The sequence below is a fragment of the Ochlerotatus camptorhynchus genome, unplaced genomic scaffold, assembly GCF_037179485.1.
Source record: "Ochlerotatus camptorhynchus isolate MF236.1 unplaced genomic scaffold, CSIRO-AGI_Acam_v1.1 ptg000574l, whole genome shotgun sequence".
NCBI lineage: Eukaryota > Metazoa > Arthropoda > Insecta > Diptera > Culicidae > Ochlerotatus > Ochlerotatus camptorhynchus.
Genome location: NW_027041055.1, coordinates 1,234,508 through 1,256,991, shown reverse-complemented (window position 1 = coordinate 1,256,991; position 22,484 = coordinate 1,234,508). Strand labels below are relative to the sequence as shown.

Here is a 22,484-nt window from a genome sequence, read left to right as displayed (position 1 = left end):
CACGTGCGCCACGGGAATCAACCGAGAAAGAACAGCCCCACTGCACAAGAATCCTTCTACCGAAAAACGCGCCAAAACTATTTCGCGGTCATACCGTCAGGGGAAGCAGAAAATAACTAAGCAGAAACGAAAGAACGGAAAGCTAATCCGAGCCCTCCACCCGAATTGTGTGTGTTGTTTGCGAGCTTTTATTCATTAGTGTACAATTCCTAAAATTGGGCCACCGTAGTGGGGTTCGTTTTCGGCCCAACCAAGTCGGCTTAGGGAAACAAATTGTCCAACGGTCGGAATTCGCGTTCAAGCATCCCCGTTCATGAATTGCGATATAATGGGTCATAAAAATTGTTATTTTTTTCCGCCACGAATCCTTCTATGCAACTCGCCCCTCCCCAACAGGGATCGTAATCAATTTGCCAAAACTAGAGGCATATTTTTTTTTCCTGAACTGATGTAGGTAGGGATAAATGGAGTAAAACGCACCAGTGAGGTAACATGACTTACAGGTTTTTCATTGCTAGGTGAACTGCTGTTCTATCATTTGATGCTTTAAAAGTACATGAACAAGGTAAATGGTCATATTACCCCACTGGCACGTATAACACCCAGTTCCCCTACTCAATCGACAAGAAATTTTCCGCTTAGTTTATTTAGTTCTTCTTTCCCATTTCCGAACGGTGGCTGTCCCGGGCTTGTCCCATATCAATGAATTCCAGTGGCTCTTCGATAGTTGTTGACGTTGGGGGACAATAGTATTTCGGTTGTGCTCTACCAGAAACAGTACAGAATTGTTTGTTGACACGGAAGAACGCTAGGACTGTTTGATGCGGTGCATCCAACATTTCTAGCTAATTCATTTCAGTAGGTATATGGACCACTAAGTGCAATGTTCGAAAAATTGGATTCAATTGATTTAGAACTCAAAAAGGATATCGGCAAGTGGTACTTTAATCATTAAATTATTTATCTAATTGTAATTTCATTCAAGTTAGAGTTGATTTAAGAGTCCTATGTGGAATCAACCTGTGTGATAATTTGAATCACAATCAACTCGAACCAAATAAAAATTACAGTTACTTGGAATCCTGCAGGGGATGGAGCAGTCCTTTTAAAGGTAGTGCTGAAGTGATGTAAAAAAGCTAGTAACATAGCAAACGTTTTATTGATCGAAAAAGTTAGTTTGTTAGTGGCAAGGGTTCGATTCCCACCAGTAGGTAGTGGATTTTTTTTTTCATCATTTTCGGAACATAGGGAAAATGCAAGTAATGTTCGGCCTAAGTGTCCCTAATTTGGGCCCATACATAAATTCAGCAATCGAATAAATTTTCAATAGCAACCAAAAATATCCATAAGTAACGTCCCAATAACGCGTTCATCTAGATAAAATTGATAAATAGCAGATTTTTAGCGATGGGCCCAATATTAGATACATAGGCCAACAATTAGAGACATTTCCCCTATCTCTCCACCCAAATACATGTTCTTGTCTTCGAGTATAGTTTCGTAAAGGTTAAGCTTTAGTATAGAGATTTTAAGCACATGGCTGGTTCGTAAATGTGACATCAATAATTGAAGTAGGTATTATTTATTAAAATTATTAAAGTTTGAAAAAATCAATGTAAACGTTAACGTACTGAAAAATCATTAGCAATGAAAAATAATTTACAAGCCCCAATAAAAACAGACAAAATTCCAAAAAACCACTTGAAAGTGTTATGTCAATTGGTTTTCGGTCGTTGCAAAAAAATAGACTGTGCTATTCTCCCGTGCAACATTTTTTGACATTAGTGTGTTGTACACAAATTTTTGTTTTTTTTTTTTAATACGCCATTTTGTCTAGGGAAGCAAGTTCCTATCTTTAATATTTCTTAAGATATTCAATGTTTTGACCCAAAATTGAAAAATAAATATTATACTTACACTCCCGATTATAAGTTTAAGGACATCCCAAAAAAAAACATGGCAAATTTGTTATGTTCATATCTCTGTCATGTAACGTCCAATTTTCGTTATCTTTAGGTCATTTGAAAGGTATTGAATGGAACTTTCGTCGTAGGCAAATTGTTCAATATAATTTTCAAATTTTGTGTGTTAAAAGTTCACTTAAAATAATAATATTTTTCAAAATTTACTCTATAGAATCGTGACTGATTTTCTCAGAATTGGGTTGGCCAAATTTTGAAATAAAAGTAGTAGTAAAACACTTATGCCATACCATTAATACCATTCAAATAACCTTTGGAGATCGAAAATTGAACGTAAAATGAGAGATCATTGAACAAAACATATTTGCATGGTGTGTCCTTAAACTTATGATCGGTAGTGTATGAGTCGTGGAATTATAATTGTCAAGGTACTGAGACGTGCAACCATTTTAGGGGTTATAACACATTACAGAACAATCGATAGAATCTTGCGGACAAACCCTGGAATATTAAGATAAATTTAAGAGTATGCAAAGTGTTGATTGCCAAAAAAAATATTGAGGAGGATTTCCACATAATTTTCGAAGAAGGAGTTCTGATCACAATTCCAGAATTATATTCAATTTCTGAATTAGAAATTGTAAGATGAATTTGGAGACTTCTGTGGATAAGAATGCAAGTTCTAAATAAAGTTATTAAGTAATTTATGAAGATTTCAAAAGGAGTTGTGAGAAAAATCTTTAAGAAAATTCATACGTGATTCTGATGAGATTTGTATGAGGATTGTGAGGAAAATGATAGATGAATTTTAAAAAGAATTCCAAGATAAATATGATGAAAATTCAACAAGACACAGAGTTCTAAGAGTGTTCTGGCGCTTAGTTCAACCCTAGTGCGAAATATTCATCACAGAGCTCCAACAAAATGCTAATAACACTAGTTTACAGCATATTTGAACTTTGTACGCTAATGGTCATTTCCCATGTAAAATCGTGTACTGAATCTAAAAATATTGTCAGAAAAATCACAGTAGATTAGTTTTCTAAATACAGCTTAAAATGATATTTCACCTAATAAAAGTTTGTTTACTAAAATACAAATATCTCCGGCTGTAATGAAGCTATAACAATTATTTTAATACCAAATTAGTGAGAAAATTTACTTTCGATCAAATGAATACTATTTTTCAGTGAGATTAGTGGTATTGTTGGTACAACCACTACAAACATTTGTATTTACCTTGCTTAAAAACTATGCTGGAACCAAATTTTCTTGGAAATAGGCAAAACAAACTATTAATTAACAACAATGCCGCTAATCTCTCTGACAAATGATGTACAATTGATAAAAAAAATCTCCTTTAATTTTGTCTTCAAATAATTAATATAGCTTCATAACAGTCGGAGATATTTGTGATTTAGTAAATGAAATTTCCTTTTTTAGCTGTATCTAGAAAACTACCTTACTGAGATTTTTTCTTACTACATTTTTGGATTCACGAATTTATATAATAATCATAGGTCAAACATTGAAGTTCATTTTGGTTACTTTTATTTGTAATTTAGTGTAATTAGAAAGAATTTCTTTGATACTCCATGGGGTTTCTAAGTAGAATTTCGAAAGATTCATGCTGTTTTGAATAGACGTAAAATAAAATTTTGAAAAGAATTTCAGAGCAATCAAAGTCTCCGTTCAAGGCAATTCTAAGAAAGATTCCAATCAAGTTCTAAGAAGGTTATCAAGGAAATTCAAAAAAACAACTCAAAGGTAATTATTACGCCGAGTGTTTTCTGGTTAATTTCACAAGAATTCCATGATAATTCAGAGACAAATCACAAGTTAATTATGAAATTCATGTCATGAGAATTTTGAACAACGAAAAATTAAAACCCCGCACAGAATAGTTCAGTTTCGGATTTTACAAATATTTGTTTAGAAAGTCCAGCATCTTCAATATTTTCTTTTAAGGCCAATGCACTTTACATCTGAAATTGAAACCACAAAAATCTAATTGTAATTTGGCTAAGTTATGTAATTCTGAAAACAATCAGAGGGGAAACTGAAGTAAATTATTCAGCAAAAAGAGCAAGGATTTTTCCCGGTTTTCCGGTTACTTTTCAAATTCCCGGATATTTCACGGTATTTCTGGTTTTTCCGGTTATCTGGCTACCCTACATAGAGCAGCTTCGTCATACGTCATTTACTCTTGGTGTTAAATCAAAGTAGGCATGCAAAAAAAAGGCATACGTTGCAGCGTGCGGTAAAACCGAGGGTAATTCGGTGATTCGTAGTGTCTATTGTAGTGATCGGTTGACTGAATGAACAGTGATTCTTGTTTTTTGTGGCAGGTGAGACCCGGTGTCTATTGTAGTGACCAAAAATTGACTGAACTATGATTGGTCTCTGTACCCCCCGGCAGGAGATTCACAGTGTCAGTAGTAGTGACCGATTGATTGAACGAACAGTGGTCCTTGTTCTTCCCGGAATGTGATTCTCGGTGTCTGTTGTAGTAACCGATTGACTGAACGAACAGAATACCCGTGGTTTTATTTGCCTGTAACGGTGCATAAACTACTTATCCATGGCTCGATGATCATATAATAATTTCTTGTCCCAATTGGGCAGTTATCTGAGGAGACCCAGGAGTCAAGAAATAAAGACGTAAGGCGCTTTCGGATGAACCATACACGAAAAATTTCCCGAACAGCAACAAACATCGGCCTTCTGAATCGTCTGCTTGAAGCATCTCACCCGTTAATTTCAACAATAAGACCACTTCCGAAATAAGCAAAACTGTCTTTGTCTGAAGATGCTCAAACTCTTCTAGTTCCATATACCGATAAATCGATGGTGAAAGCGACAGTTCTGCAAGTGACGAGGAAATGGGTAGCGATGAATTATTTTTTGCATTGATATTGTATAATGTGATAAAGATAGTAATCATTTGAGGTAGCAATGTCTTTTTAAATACTGTAATGTAATTATAGGCTAAATGTAATTAGCCTGGTTTGGCCAATTTTGCCCAACTTCGAACTGTTGGCGTTGGAAATAATGCTAATTTTGGGGTCAAAACCTTGAATATCTTAGGAAATATTGAAGATAAGAGCTTGCTTTCCATGACAAAATGGCGTATTTAAAAAAAAAAACAAACATTTGCGTAGAACATAGGGTAGAGAACTGCTTCGGACTATTCGCCCATTTTGGGCCTATCGAGCAGAAAACTTCAAATAAATCCATGATTTAAGAGTTAACAAGTCAATTATACGTTTGGTACGATACTATAGTTAATAAGCTACGGAACGAAGTCCATGAGAACGCGTGATATGAAGGTTTGCACCCATTATTCCCAAAAACAAAAGAAGCGCTCCGACCGAATCAATTTTTATCTTCATCCGATAGGCCGAAGTGAATTCATTGGCGTTTCAATGCGTTAGGCCGAGTTTAGAATCCGTAGGCCAAGTTTGGCGCCAAGAAGCAGTGTTAGACTTTTGACAATATCTCAACGATTGGTTTCTCTTTATCAAATCTTACGGTACACACGGAAAGGTGAATACATTTGGAAGCCATCAGTAATAATAACATTCCGTTTGGTGCTAAACTGCGCTAGAGGAAGTAAGACTAAGTGTGGGTTGTGCTTAATAGGCCGGAAATAAGGTAGTTAACCCTACTAATGTCAAAAAATTACTTCCTGAAAGTTATTTGCAAAACATTGATTTTCTGAAGGCTCTTACCAAAAACAAATTACACTGAAATCTTTTTTTACACGGTTTTTTTACGGCGATTTTTGAAATAACGTGGTTTTTTTTACACGGTTTTTTGAAATAACGCGGTTTTTTTTACACGGTTTTTTGAAATAACGCGGTTAAAGTTCTAAGTGTTTTCTGAGGAATGGACTTAGCCAAAAATACAAACTTGGAAGTGTACTTCGAGTGGATTCACCGGACAACATGGATACATACATATTTTCGGAACGGGAACGACGCGTAGAGGCCGGAAATCGATGATTCATGCCATTTTGGAATCCAAGATGGTGGCTTCCGGTATTGTGAAAAACTGTCAAATAGCCAACAATATGGATATTTTTGGAACCGAGACGACATACAGAGGCCGGAAAATGATGATTTACGCCATTTTGGAATCCAAGATGGCGGCTTCCGGTTTTGTGAAAAACTGTCAAATAGCCAACTATATGGATATTTTCGGAACGGGCTCAGCTGAGCAAATCTCGGCAGGCCATTACCACTTGTACCTGTATAATCTCTAGTGCTACATGCATTCCACAACCAAGTCACTGGTATCAAATGTTGTTCAACATTGAATTTATGAAGTTCTTGTAAATGTAAGAAGATTAATTACAGATTATCGAAAAAAAAGTTAACTAAAATTTGTTGCATAACATTTTTTTGAAACATTCACAAACCGGAAGCCACCATTTTGGATTCCAAAATTGCGTGAATCATCGATTTCTGGCCTCTACACGTCGTTCCCGTTCCGAAAATATCCATATTGTTGGCTATTTGACAGTTTTTCACAAAACCGGAAGCTGCCATCTTGGATTCCAAAATGGCATGAATCATCGATTTCCGGCCTCTGCATGTCGTCTCGGTTCCGAAAATATCCATATTGTTCGCTATTTGACAGTTTTTCACAAAACCGGAAGCCGCCATCTTTGATTCCAAAATGGCATGAATCATCGATTTCCGGCCTCTGCATGTCGTCTCGGTTCCGAAAATATCCATATTGTTGGCTATTTGACAGTTTTTCACAAAACCGGAAGCCGCCATCTTGAATTCCAAAATGGCATGAATCATCGACTTCCGGCCTCTACGCGTCGTTTCCGTTCCGAAAATATCCATATTGTTGGCTATTTGACAGTTTTTCACAACACCGGAAGTCGCCATCTTGGATTGCAAAATGGCGTGAATCATCGATTTCCGGCCTCTACACGTCTAGATTATACCATGCAAGAGTGGAAATGGATGAATTCCAACACAAACCTGGTTCATTGTCTCTACCGAACAATTACAATTGTGGGAGTTAGAAGGAAAGGGGTGTAAGTGACTTTGATCGATTCTCTTCATCTCTTTCGTTAATAATTCAGCTGCAAACACATTCCTTGATGCGTGTGCCATCCTGGATGCTAGATTAGAAGCTTCTTTATCAAACTATGTGGCAGAAATAGCGCGAAATCTGTTTATAAAGCTGCTATCAAAAGAGAAAGTCGATGAAGAGAATCGATCAAAGTCACTTACATCCTTTCCTTCTGACCCCTCAGCTTAATGTAATTCTAATAGGTAAAATCTGAAAATCGTTTAATTTTTCGCTATTTGGCGTAATTTTGAGGATCACCATAATCAGCAAGTTTATGTGTACCGTAATCTACCCTATTTCAAGAGCAAACTTCCATTACAAAGCAATTAGTTTTTATATTCAAAAGTATGTTTGCCCTCGTCGTTTTGCTTTCTCATAATTAAAGTGAATAAATCGAACTGTTTGTTGCTAAGATGATTTCGGTGGTCCTAAAATGATGAATGGGCTGCACGTAAGGAGACGTGATTGATAATTCTCCCGAATATCCTGGTAAAAAGACTTTGACTTAAGTAACCTTAGGGGGTCACCAAACGACGTATAATAACTTTTGACTCGAAAACCAGTACTTTTTAGCATGAAAGCTAGTGATCTGCTTTGTATGATTAAACCCCTGCTTAATATGTTAAACATTGCTATCACTATGAATTGAAATTAGGATGCACCATGTTGATATTTAATTCATACACATATGTATGTACCTACAACGTTTTACTGTTCATTACTCAGCTACGGGAGCAGCTTTGTGGAAGCCAGCTGCTTTCCAGATGGTTAGGATTTACAAATGAGAGAAAATTCCGAAATGGTGTGATCAAAGCATTCGGAAGGTCTTTACCTCCAGAAGAACTTTATCATGAACGAATATGTTCTAGGTGATCATGACTTACAAGTACCGAATAAAATTCCATGCACACTGCTCAGTTTTTTGTTATGATGAATTTTGAAATAACACGGGTTTATCACACGGTTTTGTGAAACACATGGTTTTTTTAAACGATTTTTTTTTTAATATCGAGGTTTTTTTTTACACGGTTTTTTGAAACAACGGGGGTTTTTTTACACGGTTTTTTTAAACAACGCGGTTTTTTTTACACGGTTTTTTGAAACAACGCGGTTTTTTTTTAAACGGTTTTTTGAAACAACGCGGTTTTTTTACACGGTTTTTTGAAACAACGCGGTTTTTTTTTACACGGTTTTTTTTACGCGGTACGTATCCCCCGTGTAAAAAAAGACTTGAGTGAACATATCTCGGTAAACGTAAGAGATAGTGTGTTGACGTCTTCAGCATGTTTGATTTAATATTATCTAAAACTTTGCTTAAAACACCATTTTGTTATCTCGACAAACAAAAAAGTAAATTTTTCATCTTACTGCTAGGTGGATTAATCATAAAATGGCTTAACCAAAAAAAGGGGCTTTTTAAGTGCACACACTTCTCCGAAAACACTATATGACCGTTTTTGAATAAACTAAAAAACGCACGTTTTGGCACTTTTAGACCACTGTGGGCTGATCTGGATCTTTACCACATTAAAAAGATGCCAGTTCAGTGTTGATGCGGACTAAAAGTACTAAATCCACTCATTAATCATTACTGTATATTTTATACTATAAACTAATAATAAATGATTAAATTTGTTTGTAAAAATTTCGTCTGAAAATTAAATAATGTTCCTCCATAAAAAGACGAGTAAGCTTGATATATGACCAAACTTTGTTTTTCAAAGTAGAATCCTCACGTTGCTACAGAAGCCATTCCTCTAAAAGGCAGATGGCTTTCTTTACTGGTACACTCGGAAAAAGTGCTGTGACATCAAATGAAACCATGAGTTTATCTTCCCGAATCTCTCCTGATGCCTGAAGTTGATTCATGAATTCCTGTGTGCTGAGTGAGTGGCAAAGGTTTTTGGCATATTTTTAAATTCCTTTACTAGCCATTTGGTAAGCTTCCCAACAAACAATTTGAGTTGATCAACAGCTGAATAAGCTATTTTTTAGCTGAAGAAGCTTGTTTTTGCCTGTATAAGCTCTTATTCAACATTCAATGCTTGTTGGGTTATAAGTGGGGATCCTTCAGCCGATATAATCTCCCTCATTTAGTTTCCTGCTTTGTAAATCTTTTATAAACCTTTGATCCTAGGTAGAGTAGGGTTTGAAACTTTCACTTGCCAATAAACGCCTTGCACTCTTTCAACGTTTTATCACATGTTCAACCATAGATGGGAGGGGGTTAATCCTCAACTGCCTGTATTTCGTCTACTACTTGCAGACTTCATCAACACCACTGAAGAATCTATCTTTTATCTACGACTTATATACTAATCAATAGGTACTAAAAATCAGCAAGAATAGAGTGTGAAACGTTGAATTGACTTTGAATTGACTCGTAGTGTTGCCAATAAACGCCTTGCACTCTTCCAACGTTTTATCCACATGTTTAACCATAGATGGGAGGGGGTCAATCCTCAGATGCTTGTATGGGCCACTAGTAATTTTTTTCCCGTCATCCGATTGTCATAGTCCTCTTTGAACAAAATCACTACTGAGGAGTTTGCTGCTGTCAAAACATTCCAGATTCGACCGCTAGGAGCACTGCAGTTAAATAAACAGTGCGTCCAGATAATAAATGACTCAAGCTTTAGAAGATTGTTTCAGATTGTTGCAAAGCTTAGATTTTCTGTATATAATAGAATACTGGGCTACAAATGGTGAGTCGACAAACTGGAAGGAGTGTTGTCCCAACAGCTCTGGTCCTCACAAGTTCCTACCTCACGCTTCCACGGGTCAGCCGATGACAAAGACCGCCAGCAAAAGATGCTGGTAGCGTAGCCTGGGCAATGTCACCACGATAAAAACATGGATCCGGATCGTGGTGATAGCAAAGTGAGGAGGTGCGACCCTCGAGCGTCTGTTCACCATGGAGGTGCGGCTCAAACAGCGTCTGTCTCGGAGCGAGTGCCTAAATAAGAAATGCTGTATCACGTCAGCTACACCTAAGGTGGCAGCCCCACCAACATGATGTAGGTATCGCGACCCCGGTAAGGTAGCATACTGAAACCCCCAACATTACTCAGAAAAACGAAGAAAGAGAAAACAACGAACGTTATTTTCGGCAACCGACCCGGCAACGAAATTAGGACAATGAATGGAAACTCGGTACTTGGAATGTCAGAACCTTAAATGAACCTGGACGAGCGGGCCTTTTGGCTCGTGAACTGCAAAAAGTGAATGTGAGCGTAGCTGCTATTCAGGAAGTACGGTGGCCTAGATCCGGAGAACGTGAATTCCGGGCGGTGGATCCCATCGCCAACACTTCCTTCAAGTATCATACCTATCACAGCGGTGGCGATAGGGCAGAACATGGAGTAGGGTTCATAGTGATCGGGAAGCAGATGAAGCGTGTTATGCGGTGGAGACCGGTAAGGGACCGCATCTGTGTATTAAGGATTCGGGGCAAATTCTTCAACTACAGCCTGATCAACATCTATGCGCCAACCAACGATAAATCCGATGACGTGAAGGACGCGTTTTATGACAGTCTCGATAAAACTTATGATGAGTGCCCAAAACACGACGTGAAGATTGTAATCGGAGATGCAAATGCGCAGGTCGGGAGGGAAGATTTCTTTCGTCCAATCATTGGTACAGAGAGCCTACATACAGTAACCAATGATAACGGCCTGAAACTGATAAACTTCGCCGCTGCTAGCCATCAGTAGCACCTACTTTGCACGCAAGAATATCCGAAAGCACACCTGGAGACACCCAAATGGCGAAACTTGCACCCAGATCGATCACATGTTGGTGGATGGCCGGCACTTCTCAGATGTCATTGATGTAAGGACTTTTAGGGGGCCTAACATTGACTCAGATCATTATCTTGTTGTCTGCAAAATTCGGGCGCGTCTATCGACCGTTACGAATTCAACGAACCGGAGATCGATGCGTTTCAATATTCATCGCTTGTCAGTAGAAGGTGTTGCTGCAGAGTACCGCCAGAAGCTTGATGAGCGGATTAGCGAAATCAACGTGAACGAGGACCTCAACAATCTGTGGAACACAATCCACGGAGCGGTGAACACAACAGCACAAGAAGTGATAGGTACAGCTCAAAGACGACCACGTAATGGCTGGTTTGATGAGGAGTGCCAGAGGTTGACGGATGAGAAGAACGTTGCCAGAAGCCGGATATTAGTGTCTGGTACCCGGCTGAACAGAGAGCGGTACAAGGTAGCAAGGGCAGCTGAGAAACGAACCCACCGCAGAAAGAAAAGGCAATACGAAGAACGCGTGATTGCTGAGGCGCAAGAAAGTATGGAACAGAACGATATGCGAAGGTTCTACGCGACTGTCAATGGTGTGCGGAGTAAAACAGCGCCATCTCCCGCCATGTGCAATGACCTTGAGGGGAATTTGCTGACAGATAAAACAATGGTGGCTGCCAGGTGGAAAGAACATTTTGAGACATTGTTGAATGGAAAGAGTGAGGGAGTATCGAGGAACAGAGTAAACATCGCAGACGACGATCAAGCTGTGGAGTCTCCAACGCTAGACGAGGTTAAAAAGGCAATACGTGAGCTGAAAAACAATAAGGCTGCTGGGAAGGACGAGCTCCCGGCCGAACTTTTCAAACACGGAAGTGAGCAGCTGCATCAAGCAATCCACCGTATTCTAACGAAGATATGGGAGGACGAAGAACTGCCTGCTAGCTGGTTGGATGGCCTCATTTGCCCATTATTCAAAAAAGGGCACAGACTCGAGTGCGCCAATTATCGAGGAATAACTCTTCTGAATTCGGCTTACAAAATACTGCCACGCGTTCTGTTTAACAGATTGAGACCGCTTGAGGAGTCCTTCGTCGGTGAATACCAGGCTGGTTTTCGTGAGGGCCGATCAACGACGGATCAAATGTTTACCCTGCGTCAAATCCTTGATAAATTCCGGGAGTACAACTTGCAGACTCACCATCTGTTTATTGATTTCAAAGCAGCATACGATTCAGTGAAGAGAAATGAGCTTTGGCAGATTATGCTAGAACATGGTTTTCCGGCGAAACTAATTAGACTGATTCGCGCAACGCTAGATGGATCGAAATCAAGTGTAAGGGTTGCAGATGAGATTTCGACCTCGTTCGTGACCTTAGATGGATTGAAGCAGGGTGATGCACTTTCAAACTTACTGTTCAACATTGCTCTTGAAGGAGCGATTAGGAGAGCTGGTGTGCAGAGGAACGGTACCATCATCACACGATCGTACATGCTCCTTGCCTTTGCGGACGACATCGATATCATCAGAATTGACCGTAGAGCAGTGGAAGAGGCGTTTGTGCCTTTTAAGAGGGAGACGGCGAGGATTGGGCTCACGATAAGTTCTACCAAAACGAAGTACATGGTAGCCGGTAGACAGCGTGGGAGCAATAGTGGTGTTGGTAGTGTAGTGTTGTTAGATGGTGAACAATTTGAGGTAGTGGAAGAATTTGTGTATCTTGGAACACTAGTGACATGCGATAATGATGTTGCCCGCGAGGTGAAGAGACGTATTGCAGCTGCAAACAGGGCCTTTTACGGATTACGTAGCCAGCTGAAGTCCCGTAGCCTGCAAACGAAAACGAAATTCGCTCTGTATAAGACGCTGATACTTCCGGTAGCCCTCTACGGCCACGAATCGTGGACGTTAAAAGAGTCTGACCGAAGAGCATTTGGTGTCTTCGAGCGTAAGGTGCTGCGAACAATACTCGGCGGTAAACAGGAGAATGGCATCTGGCGGCGTCGCATGAATCACGAGTTGTACAAAGTGTATAACGGTACGGATATAGTGAAGCTTATAAAACACGGCAGACTACGGTGGGCTGGGCATGTAGTGCGGATGCCGGAAGAACGACAAGCAAATATTATATTCAGCAGAGAACCCGGTAGAGGTCGTCGACTCCGGGGTAGACCTCGGACACGTTGGCTATTTGCAGTTGAGGAGGACATCAGGTCGCTAAACGTTCATGGCGACTGGAAGCGATTGGCTCAGGACCGAGTCCAATGGAGAAGAGTACTTCGTTCGGCGTTGAATCAACCTGGCGATTCGTAGCCCATCAAGTATCAAGTAAGTAATAGAATACTAAATTTTTATATACTGTAGATCTTAAGAAAATTATCCATCTGGCGGATACCTTAGAGCTCTACCGCAGCTGTCAAAGTTCTACCGCTTGTATGAAAATATGCTGAATACTTAAAAAAAAAAACATAGGGCGCATTGATACATTTGAAGTATTTTTGCGGGTATTCTTTGAAGCCTTGATTATTTGACAGCTCAATGAATAGATCAATATTTGTTACATTTGACTTGGATGCCCTCAATGTGATCTTTAAAATTTTCCAAGAGAAGATTATGTTAGCCTTCCCCCACGAGTTCGGATGATGATGAAATTGAGGTGATAGACGAGTTCGTGTACTGGGCTCACTGGTAACCTACGATAATGACACCAGCTGAGAAATCCAAATAAGACGTATTTCGGCAGGGAATCGTGCTTACTTTGAACTCCGAAGGATGCTCCGGAAGAATAAATTTAGCCGCACCACGAAGTTGGCTATCTACAAAACGCTGATTAGACAGGTCAGTAATCCTCTAAGGTCACGTCCTCTAGGGGAACCATATGGTGATTTCGAACGGAAAGTGTTTTTTTTTTCTCTTATCTGTGGAGCCTTTTTACAACTGCGTCCATTACTTAGGAATAAAGTTGTCTGACCCATTTTATTTCGGTGCTGGTCACATATCCTCTCACAATTAAGGTGTGATAGACATTTGTTGACATTGCACGCTGTCCCAATCAGGCACAACTCGTCTTATAAAGTCTGATGCCATTTTGGGATTGCTTTGCCAAACTTCAAAGGGTTCTAATATCCCTTTTCCAAATATTGACATTCTTTGATTGAACAGTGCTCCACAGCTTCAGAGTATATGTTCAGCAATTTCGTTAGTGAAGTGATATCTGCTAGGGCAGTGACCAGTCATCAGACCAGTTATTAGTCGAAGATCTCTTTTACTAAGATTAAGCAAAACCCGTACTGCACTTGGTCTTATAAATCCTTTTGCCTGTCTGGATACATCAGTGGCGTTCCAGTTGGATTCTACTATGGACGTTTCCCAACTTTTTAGTTCCATCCTTATAGTACACTCAGAGACTCCACAAAATGGTTCCGGACCGATGAAGTTCAATGCAGAAACTCGTCTTGCTAGACTGGGAACCCAGTATAATATGACTTCGTTCCTTTCGGCCAATTGTTTTAAGGAAAGAATACATTCCCATACTAGCTTCAATCGGCATGTGAACGCCTTAAGTGCATTAAGAGCTGCTTGGCTATCCGAGATTATACAGATCTTGGCAAACCTGTATTTTCTTGTTAGACAGATGTTTGCACATTCTATGATTGCTTGAATTGCTGCTTGAATTACTGTGGGATTGGTATAATTTTACTGACTCCAGGGCCAAGGACCCCAGCTCCAGTATCTTCGAGCCGTCGGTGTAAAATACAATAGATCCTGGACGTATGTTTGGCCCACAAGACTCCCATGTATGGCGGCTGGGTTTAACCACCATCCAATCTTCTATTGTTTTTACAGCTGAATTTAACTTGAAATCCTTAAGGATCTTTAGATGTCTTACCAAGTCATCATCTAAAAATTTATTTTGACGGTGAAACTGCTGCGTGTAGTTTGACAAATTGGTGTATGGGCAAAATATTGAGAACGGCATCCAAAGCATCTGATGATGTGCTATGGCTATTGCTCCTGTCATCGATATACAAGCAAGTCTTTGTATTTTTTTAACTTCTTTTGAGCGGCTATTTAATTTGTTTTGGGCCACCATATCAGTGCAGCATAGGTAATTTTTGGTCGAGCTATGGCCGAATATATCAAGTCTACCATATTCGGACGTAGTCCTCACGTTTTCCCCACAGCTTTACTACAGACCCATAGCCCATTTATAGCCTTATTGATAACCTTGTCAAGATGAGAGTTCTAGTTCAGTTTTCTATCCAAAGTAACATCTAGGTTTTTAACTTCATCAGCGAACTGAATTCGAACTCCATCTAGAGTAGGCTGTGTCAACATTTTTTTTTTTCCTTTTGGTGAAAGGAATTATGGCAGTTTTTGAAGAGTTTACATTAAAGCCATCTCTCCTACACCAATGGAAGGTCATGTTTAGGACAGTTTGTAACCGATTTGAAATCGTGTTCTCAAACTTTCCCCGCACTATAATGGCCACATCGTCTGCGCAACCAATAACCTCGAAACCCTGCTCCGCTAAACTTTTAAGGAGTTCGTCCACTGCTAAAGACCACAATAAGAGTGATAGTACCCTTCCTTGAGGACAACCCTTCATCGATCTTAGTTATCCAAGCCCTTTGCTTCCAAAGCCGAATGCATTGAGCTGTAGGATGCATTGTCGAATGCTCCTTCAATATCAAGAAAAGCAATCAAACCGGAAGGTGTTGCGTATTTTCTACGATGGGGCAAAAGTTCGATTTGAATACTCTTCCTAAAAAATCGCTATAGCTACGAATGCACTGAAAGTTCTGTAAGTGAAAGTTGTAAAGTCTGAATGAGGAATCTTGTGTATGAAATTAGTTTGATTCCACATGCTTTGAGTTTGAGAATTTTTTTTAACTATATGGTTGAACTATTGATGGGGTAGTACAAATACTACTCTATATGTTTCTTGCAATAAGTATAGCGTACAAGCAAGTTTTTCCAAAATGAATTTCGTATAAAACCTGCACGAGATGATTTTCCAGCCGCAGTAAATTTGAGGAATAAACTTAGATCCAAAATTTAGCGAACATAAATATTAGAATTTTTTTTACGTAGGACTGCGTCTGTGATTTCTATATGGGGGGTACACTTTGTGAAAACCGAAAATGGAACATGAAACAAAATTGTGAAAGATTTTGAACGTTAATAACTCAGCTGCCCCTGGGCCAATTTCAATAATTTTATCACCAATCGATCAGAAATATGGCTACGCATCGATAACAATGCTTCAGAATGTTGATTTTTAACCAAAAACTATTGAAAAAGTGGTAAAGGTCCAGCATTGTCCAAAAGCGTCGAATTAACTAACAAATCCACCAATTACGTACTTGCATATGCAGCTTCCCCAACACAGTCATCAGAGAATCATTCCTAGACTAAACATGTCGATGTAGCATTACGACGAGGTTCGGTAGTTCAGTGGTTGCCGTTTATGCTTACTGAGCAGAAGGTAGGGAGTTCAATTCCAGGCCTGTCCACTTCCTTGCAATTTTTCACTTTGCCCTATTCAATCCCCGCTACACACTTAGATTTTTTTGCCTAGATGGGCACCACCGAGCAGCTCGGCATTTTATTTTGCTGGAAATTCAGCAAAAAATATGTTTGTTAGCTGAGATCTCGGCAAAATTCCCGTTTGTTGGCTGAATCTCGGCAAGTTTTTCACTGAGATCCAGTAAAATAAAATGCCGAGCTGCTCGGTGGTGCCCATCTCGGCGAAAAAAATCTAAGTGTGTAGATTTAAATAAAAACAAATTCTGCTTTAACCGATCGCATCACTTACCACAGTGAACCTTGATCTAAAAATAACCTACCTCACTAACACAACTATCCTTCCCGAGACAGCCGTGGAGATGTAGCGGTATTCTCGGTCTCTAGTAACAATCGGACCTCGAACTAATCATCCTTCCCTCCCAAGAGACCGTGAGGACGTGGCCGGCGCTGTGAATTGATCTATAGATTGAATAAATGTGCTTGTACATTGAAGATGGAAAGCTTATCCCATGCACCATCTATGTAGTTCTCTGTGCAAGTGGATTAGTTTTGATCATTTACGGAGGAGCAACTACGAAGTGCACGGTCAGATAACGTTAACTCGACGGCAAACACATTCATTGATACGTTTGTTGTTGTGGATGATAGAAGAGCATAGCAGTAATAGTGCGAAATAGGAAGCCATGGTCATCACAAAAGAGGAAATCGATAGAGAATTGGCTTTCACCCTTCTGCTCCGAGCTCTGGAGGCGCAGATCGGTCTTGAAGTCCTGGGCGATTTCTGCTGGAAAACTTCATTCGTGGCGCTGTCACCTGAAGCGTCAGGGACGCACCTGAGGTTAAGTTTCGTTCATTTTCCCTATCCGAAACGCCACAAACTAATTTCAAAAGACATTGTTTAGGAATTCTACTAATCTTGGCATGAATGAAATTCCTGGAACCAGCAAAACGGTAGGAACCAAGCTTCTAATCCTGAAGCAACTGGGCTCTCTGAGTGCCCATTTCTCGTAGCGATGAAGGCTAGCGCTGTCTATCCAACCACCGGGTCAACCCGTGTCCAGTGTAGCCGTACAAAGAAGTATTTATGGTGATATTATATGGTTGACACAGAACTGCCTTATTGCATTGAGAAGATAGAAATTCAAATAGCCAGAACATTTTTGTGACCCTGGGCCATTGGATTTGTCAGGTGAGTTCTGATGAACACAGCATGGCTTTGCTGTTGGCTCACACTCCAGTACGGTGCAGATTGGCTACGATGATAAACGCCCTGAGTTAAGAGCTTAGAACTCGAAAAGTGACAAAACTGAGCGATGGTTTAACGTGTAAGAGTTATACTATTTGTTATCAAGGCGGACGTTGCGAACGAAAATTAAGTCCACTCACGATCCATGTCCAGGTGCAAATATTTCTTCATGAACTCGACGAACTTCAAGCTCCCTTCGTTCATGAGGTCCATGTAAAAATTACCCAGCACAATCATGGACATTGGCTCCAAGCAATATTTCGTCAGATTCCGCACACAAAAGTATTGCTTCTGCTTGTACGACAAATCTGTACGATAAAATACACATTACCATTTATTATATAAGACCACGTAGTCCTACGTCACCATTGTGTACAACCCCGTAGGGCTGTCCCTTGTAGTTTTTAAACTTCTGACGATCACGTTACAGAATCGGTTCATGCGGAGCAACATTACAAATTTTGTTTACTTTTATGCAAATCAGTTTTCCGGTTGGATGCACCTAAATTAATGAAATGTTAGTTACGACTTAGACAGTTTCATCTCGGTTATTGATGATGGGTGGTACTAAAAAACGTGACTCGCTAAGGCATAAGTATAATCTAGAATATTACCCAAGGGGCCCCCAGAAAGTCAGAGGTGATAAGATGTGTTTGTCTCAGTAAAAAAAACCACACAGCGTAATTAAAAGATGTCTAATAAAATAGAACTGCGTTCGGCAAACTCTGCCACGTCTGTTGATTTGACCGTTTCACAAACTCTGCATATTCATGATTTTGAAAAAAAGATTCAGTGCTTTAAAGTTTCCGATAAGATTCACAAGCTCTTCACAAGAAATACAAACTAAACTCCTGACCGCTCACGCTTTCAGTATCTCGCACTGAACATTCACAAATAAAGATGATATTCTTCGGATTTTCTGATGACGAATTGTCCAAACTTCAGAGTTAAGGTGCGTATCAAATAAAAAGTGTTCATAAGCAAAAAAGAAAGTGACAAACAGGAACAAGAAAACATCGTAAAAGTCTATCTACATTTGCAAATAATGACTTTCCAGTATTACGAAGAAATAACTATAAATTAATTAAGGCAAAATACATAAGCCATATAAATCCAACCATATTGCTTCGGTTCACAAAGTTTACAGCCGATAGTGCTTAAACTGAGTGGTTTAGAACAAAGAAGCACCATCTTACACGCAGGGAGGCAAAGGATGCTAAACTTTTCCAATCTATTGTTATATTGATACGATGTGGTAATGGTGCCATAATTCAGAGTAACGTAAGTGATACGTAATGCATGGATAAATTGATTTCCACAACACAGGTGATATCAAAGGATTGTATGTGCCTATACAAGTTGCATCAATAGCACCACTTACTGAAAAACTGTCTTGCAACAGTTGTACAGAGTTTAAGTGCTCGAGATTCCCAATCTACTGGTTATCTAACTACAGAGGAAAAGTTTCTGTTGAGGGGTGAAACTCTATCAAAGAAATTTTCAGACCAATTACTGGCTTGTGTTCTACCGTTTTGTTTCCACCTCATACTTTTGACAAATCTCAGCTCCCTCAAAACACAGAAGGTAAATTGCAGATTCCTAGTTTGCTGCTGACCATTCTCGGACACATTTAATTATAAATTGCTAAGATCTATTCATCCGATAAGCAGAAACAATACAGTAGTTATGTATATTTCAAGATACAATCACCGTAGATTTTATTTTGTCGGACTGAATTGATTTCAATTTGAAATCAGAATCTCAGAAAACTATTTCTCCGCATGCTTCCCTTGGTGGGTTCTTCTAACAAAGAAGAATTTCACCGAATAAAATCAATTCAAATCCTACCAAAATTAATTCAACAGTTGAAGACAAAAGTTACATTGAAAGACTAATTGTGAACTAGTATGGACTCCATACCATGTCATCTGAGGGATCGTTGATTCTAAGAAAGTACCCAACTTTGGAAGAAATAATTACTAAACGAAAAAAGTTAAGCACTCGATGATTGAAAATTGCAAAAATTACATTGGAATTGCCAACAATGAGCTCCTACAATTTTAGATTTTGCATGAAGATTTTCGTAAACCGTTAATACAAGGCAAGATAATGTACCAGTAACTGCACCTTCAGTTGTTCAACAGACATTTTATGCATGTACATGTGTTGAACTTCAAACTAAACGAGCGATGCAACGAACAATCCATCTTTCCCATGAATAAAGCTAACATTATGCAATTCCCCTTGCAAAGCAAACCAACCCTTGCAATTCATAAATCTAACAGTTGAATGCTGTTTATGCGGCCTTATTAGATAAAATCCTGTCGCGTTCTCCAAACATCCACCCTAGAGCTAGTTTCAAATGAAGAAGCACCTTCAGATCTATTTATTTAGTCGTGGAAAACCTCTTAGGCGGAACATCCCTTTGAATCTCCTCCCATTCCTTCCCACCACCGAAAGAAAAACCCCACCGATAACTCCGAGTGCCCTAATATCCTGCAAACATGCAAGGACACTCGGGTGAAATTTAAATTTCACATAGGATGAAAGCAAATAAATAAATGAAATGAAAACAACAATTCAGTTATGTAGTGAAAAACCTGCTGTGTGTACCGTATTTCGCCGTTGCATTGACTTGAGTGGCATCCTGGTATCTTGTCCTTGCCGACGTTGTTCGTCTTCGTCGTTAGTCTAAAGCTGTAGGAGGTGCCTTTTCCGCTTTTCCACCCAGCTAGCTGCCACGACAGCACACCAAAATCCGCACCTTTTTTTTATCGCTCAAAAGGAGCTTGAGGCCAGGCACTAAGTTTATTAATTAATTATAGAGCAGGTTGATGGTGGCGGCCGAAGCAGCGGGGACAGGCTTTTTTCGGATACTCTAGCGTACCGTTCTGCTGAATGGATCCGCGGTTCGTCTTTGGTAATGGTTTTTTGGCACCCGCTTCCGTGTTTCACTCGCGTTATTACGATTGTTCGCGTAAGCCTATTTATGCGGTTAAAAATAGTCGCACCGGAGGATTGAAACGAAACTTTTCCCGTGAGAAGCTTGAGCCGCGTCGAGGACCGTAGTGGCGAGACCGTGTCTCTATAAATTTAGAAAATTTTAATCGATTTTCCACAATGGCACAGAATATAGACAAGACTTTTTTTCCGTTTGCTTCGGTATGGATTATTTCTTCTCACTCGCGGACCAGTGGCTTTGTTTATCGGAGGAAAACACCCGTTCCCGTCGTCATGGAGCACTTGGATGGAGTTTGTTTCTGTTCGATAACGTATTGCTGACGTCACTGATTAGAATCAAATGGTAAATATGATCCTAGGGGTATCCCACTCCAAACAATAGTTCTAATATCAATTAAGTGATTAAGAGATAATTCTCTCTTAAAGATTTATTTTATATCATAGCCTTATTCATCGTTGTAACCGGTTACTAATGTAGTTGTTTGTTATATTCCATCAGTTTGTTACATTTCATCGCGTAAAAAATTATATTATTACTAGTTTGAATCTGTCGAAATCAAAATGAAATGTAAATCATGTTGATACCAAATAAAACCATTAAGCGTCTTGTTATTGATTTATTCCAAACATATCAACGACAATATTAATGATTCATCATGTCACATCCGTTTCTGGTAATTGATAGAATTAATGAGAAAGCCATTCCGTACAGTGCCATAATTCTACAAAAATTTGAATTAAATCCAACAACTAAAGGGTGTATTCGATAAAAATTGCACACCGAAAATCGTCTGTAACTTTTGAACCGTATGAGTAAAAAACCTGAATATTTGATTGAATCTTTTTTTTTCTTGATTTGTTTTCCGCCGATCTTGTTTTCCGTGCTGAGCACCAATGCTACCGACGCCAGGGAGGCAGCTCCCACACCTGGACCCTACCTATTGACCCATCAACTCATGAACCGGGGACCAACGGCTTTACTTCCTTTCCGAAGGAAGGCGTGGTCAGCGATGTTTGCCTCAGAACATCCCGGCGGCGCCGACTGGGATTGAACCCAGGCCTGCTGGTTGATTAAATCTTATTCATAGTGTATTGTTTACATCTATCAAGTTTCATAGGTATTCATAAGTAGTTCCAGTTATGTCGTCGAAAAAATAAATTGTCCGTGAAAAAATGTTGTGCATTTACAATCAAAATCCAGAGGCGTCCCACCCATGGATCGCTAAAAAGCTTGGAAATGCAAATACAACTATGTCTCATGTGATAAGATCCCTCAAGGAGCGTCTTAGTGCCCGAAAAAAGGAAGGGAGTGGCTATAAAAGTGGTCCAATGGACGGAACTTTGCAAACATCCCAAAACTATGAAAGCAGAGCTGGAGTTGAAGAAAATTTGGGTAAAAACTACAAAAACCTAAGGGCTAGACAGCTTTCAACCATGAGTATTTTTTGAGCAAATCTTGAGTAACTCTGAGTTACTCCCGTTGCTCAATGAAGAAAATCGTTGACAACATGAATTTTTTTATCGCAGCAACTCAGTTGAACAGGTTTCTCTCCTTATTTACATATTTGTGGTTCTGCTCAAGCAAAAAAAAAAAAAACAGAATAGTTCTTGATGATCTGAGGATAAGAATACGGGTTTTAATCAGGGTACAACTTATTGATGATATGAGTTATAACACTATCCTTCTCGTTACTTACGAATGTCCAAATCATTCCTCTGAATCCATATTATATTTTCAGCTTGAACCATGAAAAAAAAAGTTTTACCAAGAGACTAGAACAAAGGTGGGCCATTACCTTCTAGCTCAGCAGTGGAAAACGGTTGTGTTTAAACTCCCGACACCGATGGATGAAACAGTTTAACGGTAAACAAATTCAGTGACAACATTTCAAAGAGGCGTAATTGCATTTGTAAATTTGTAATACATATTTCAACATTTTAAGCGGTGCCCTTTCAAACTAAAGCTTAACCGA

The 22,484-nt window shown here is 39.4% G+C and overlaps 1 protein-coding gene across 1 annotated transcript in view; it reads right to left on the bottom strand.

The window, feature by feature from the left end:
• The window catches only part of LOC135713613 (dynein intermediate chain 2, ciliary), a 74,328-nt gene extending 54,132 nt beyond the window's left edge, over window positions 1–20,196 (bottom strand). Inside the window, exon 1 of the mRNA XM_065236746.1 lies at window positions 20,164–20,196. Coding sequence (XP_065092818.1) covers window positions 20,164–20,196 — 33 coding nt within the window. The remainder of the gene's footprint in view (window positions 1–20,163) is intronic.
• Window positions 20,197–22,484: the final 2,288 nt, after the last annotated feature.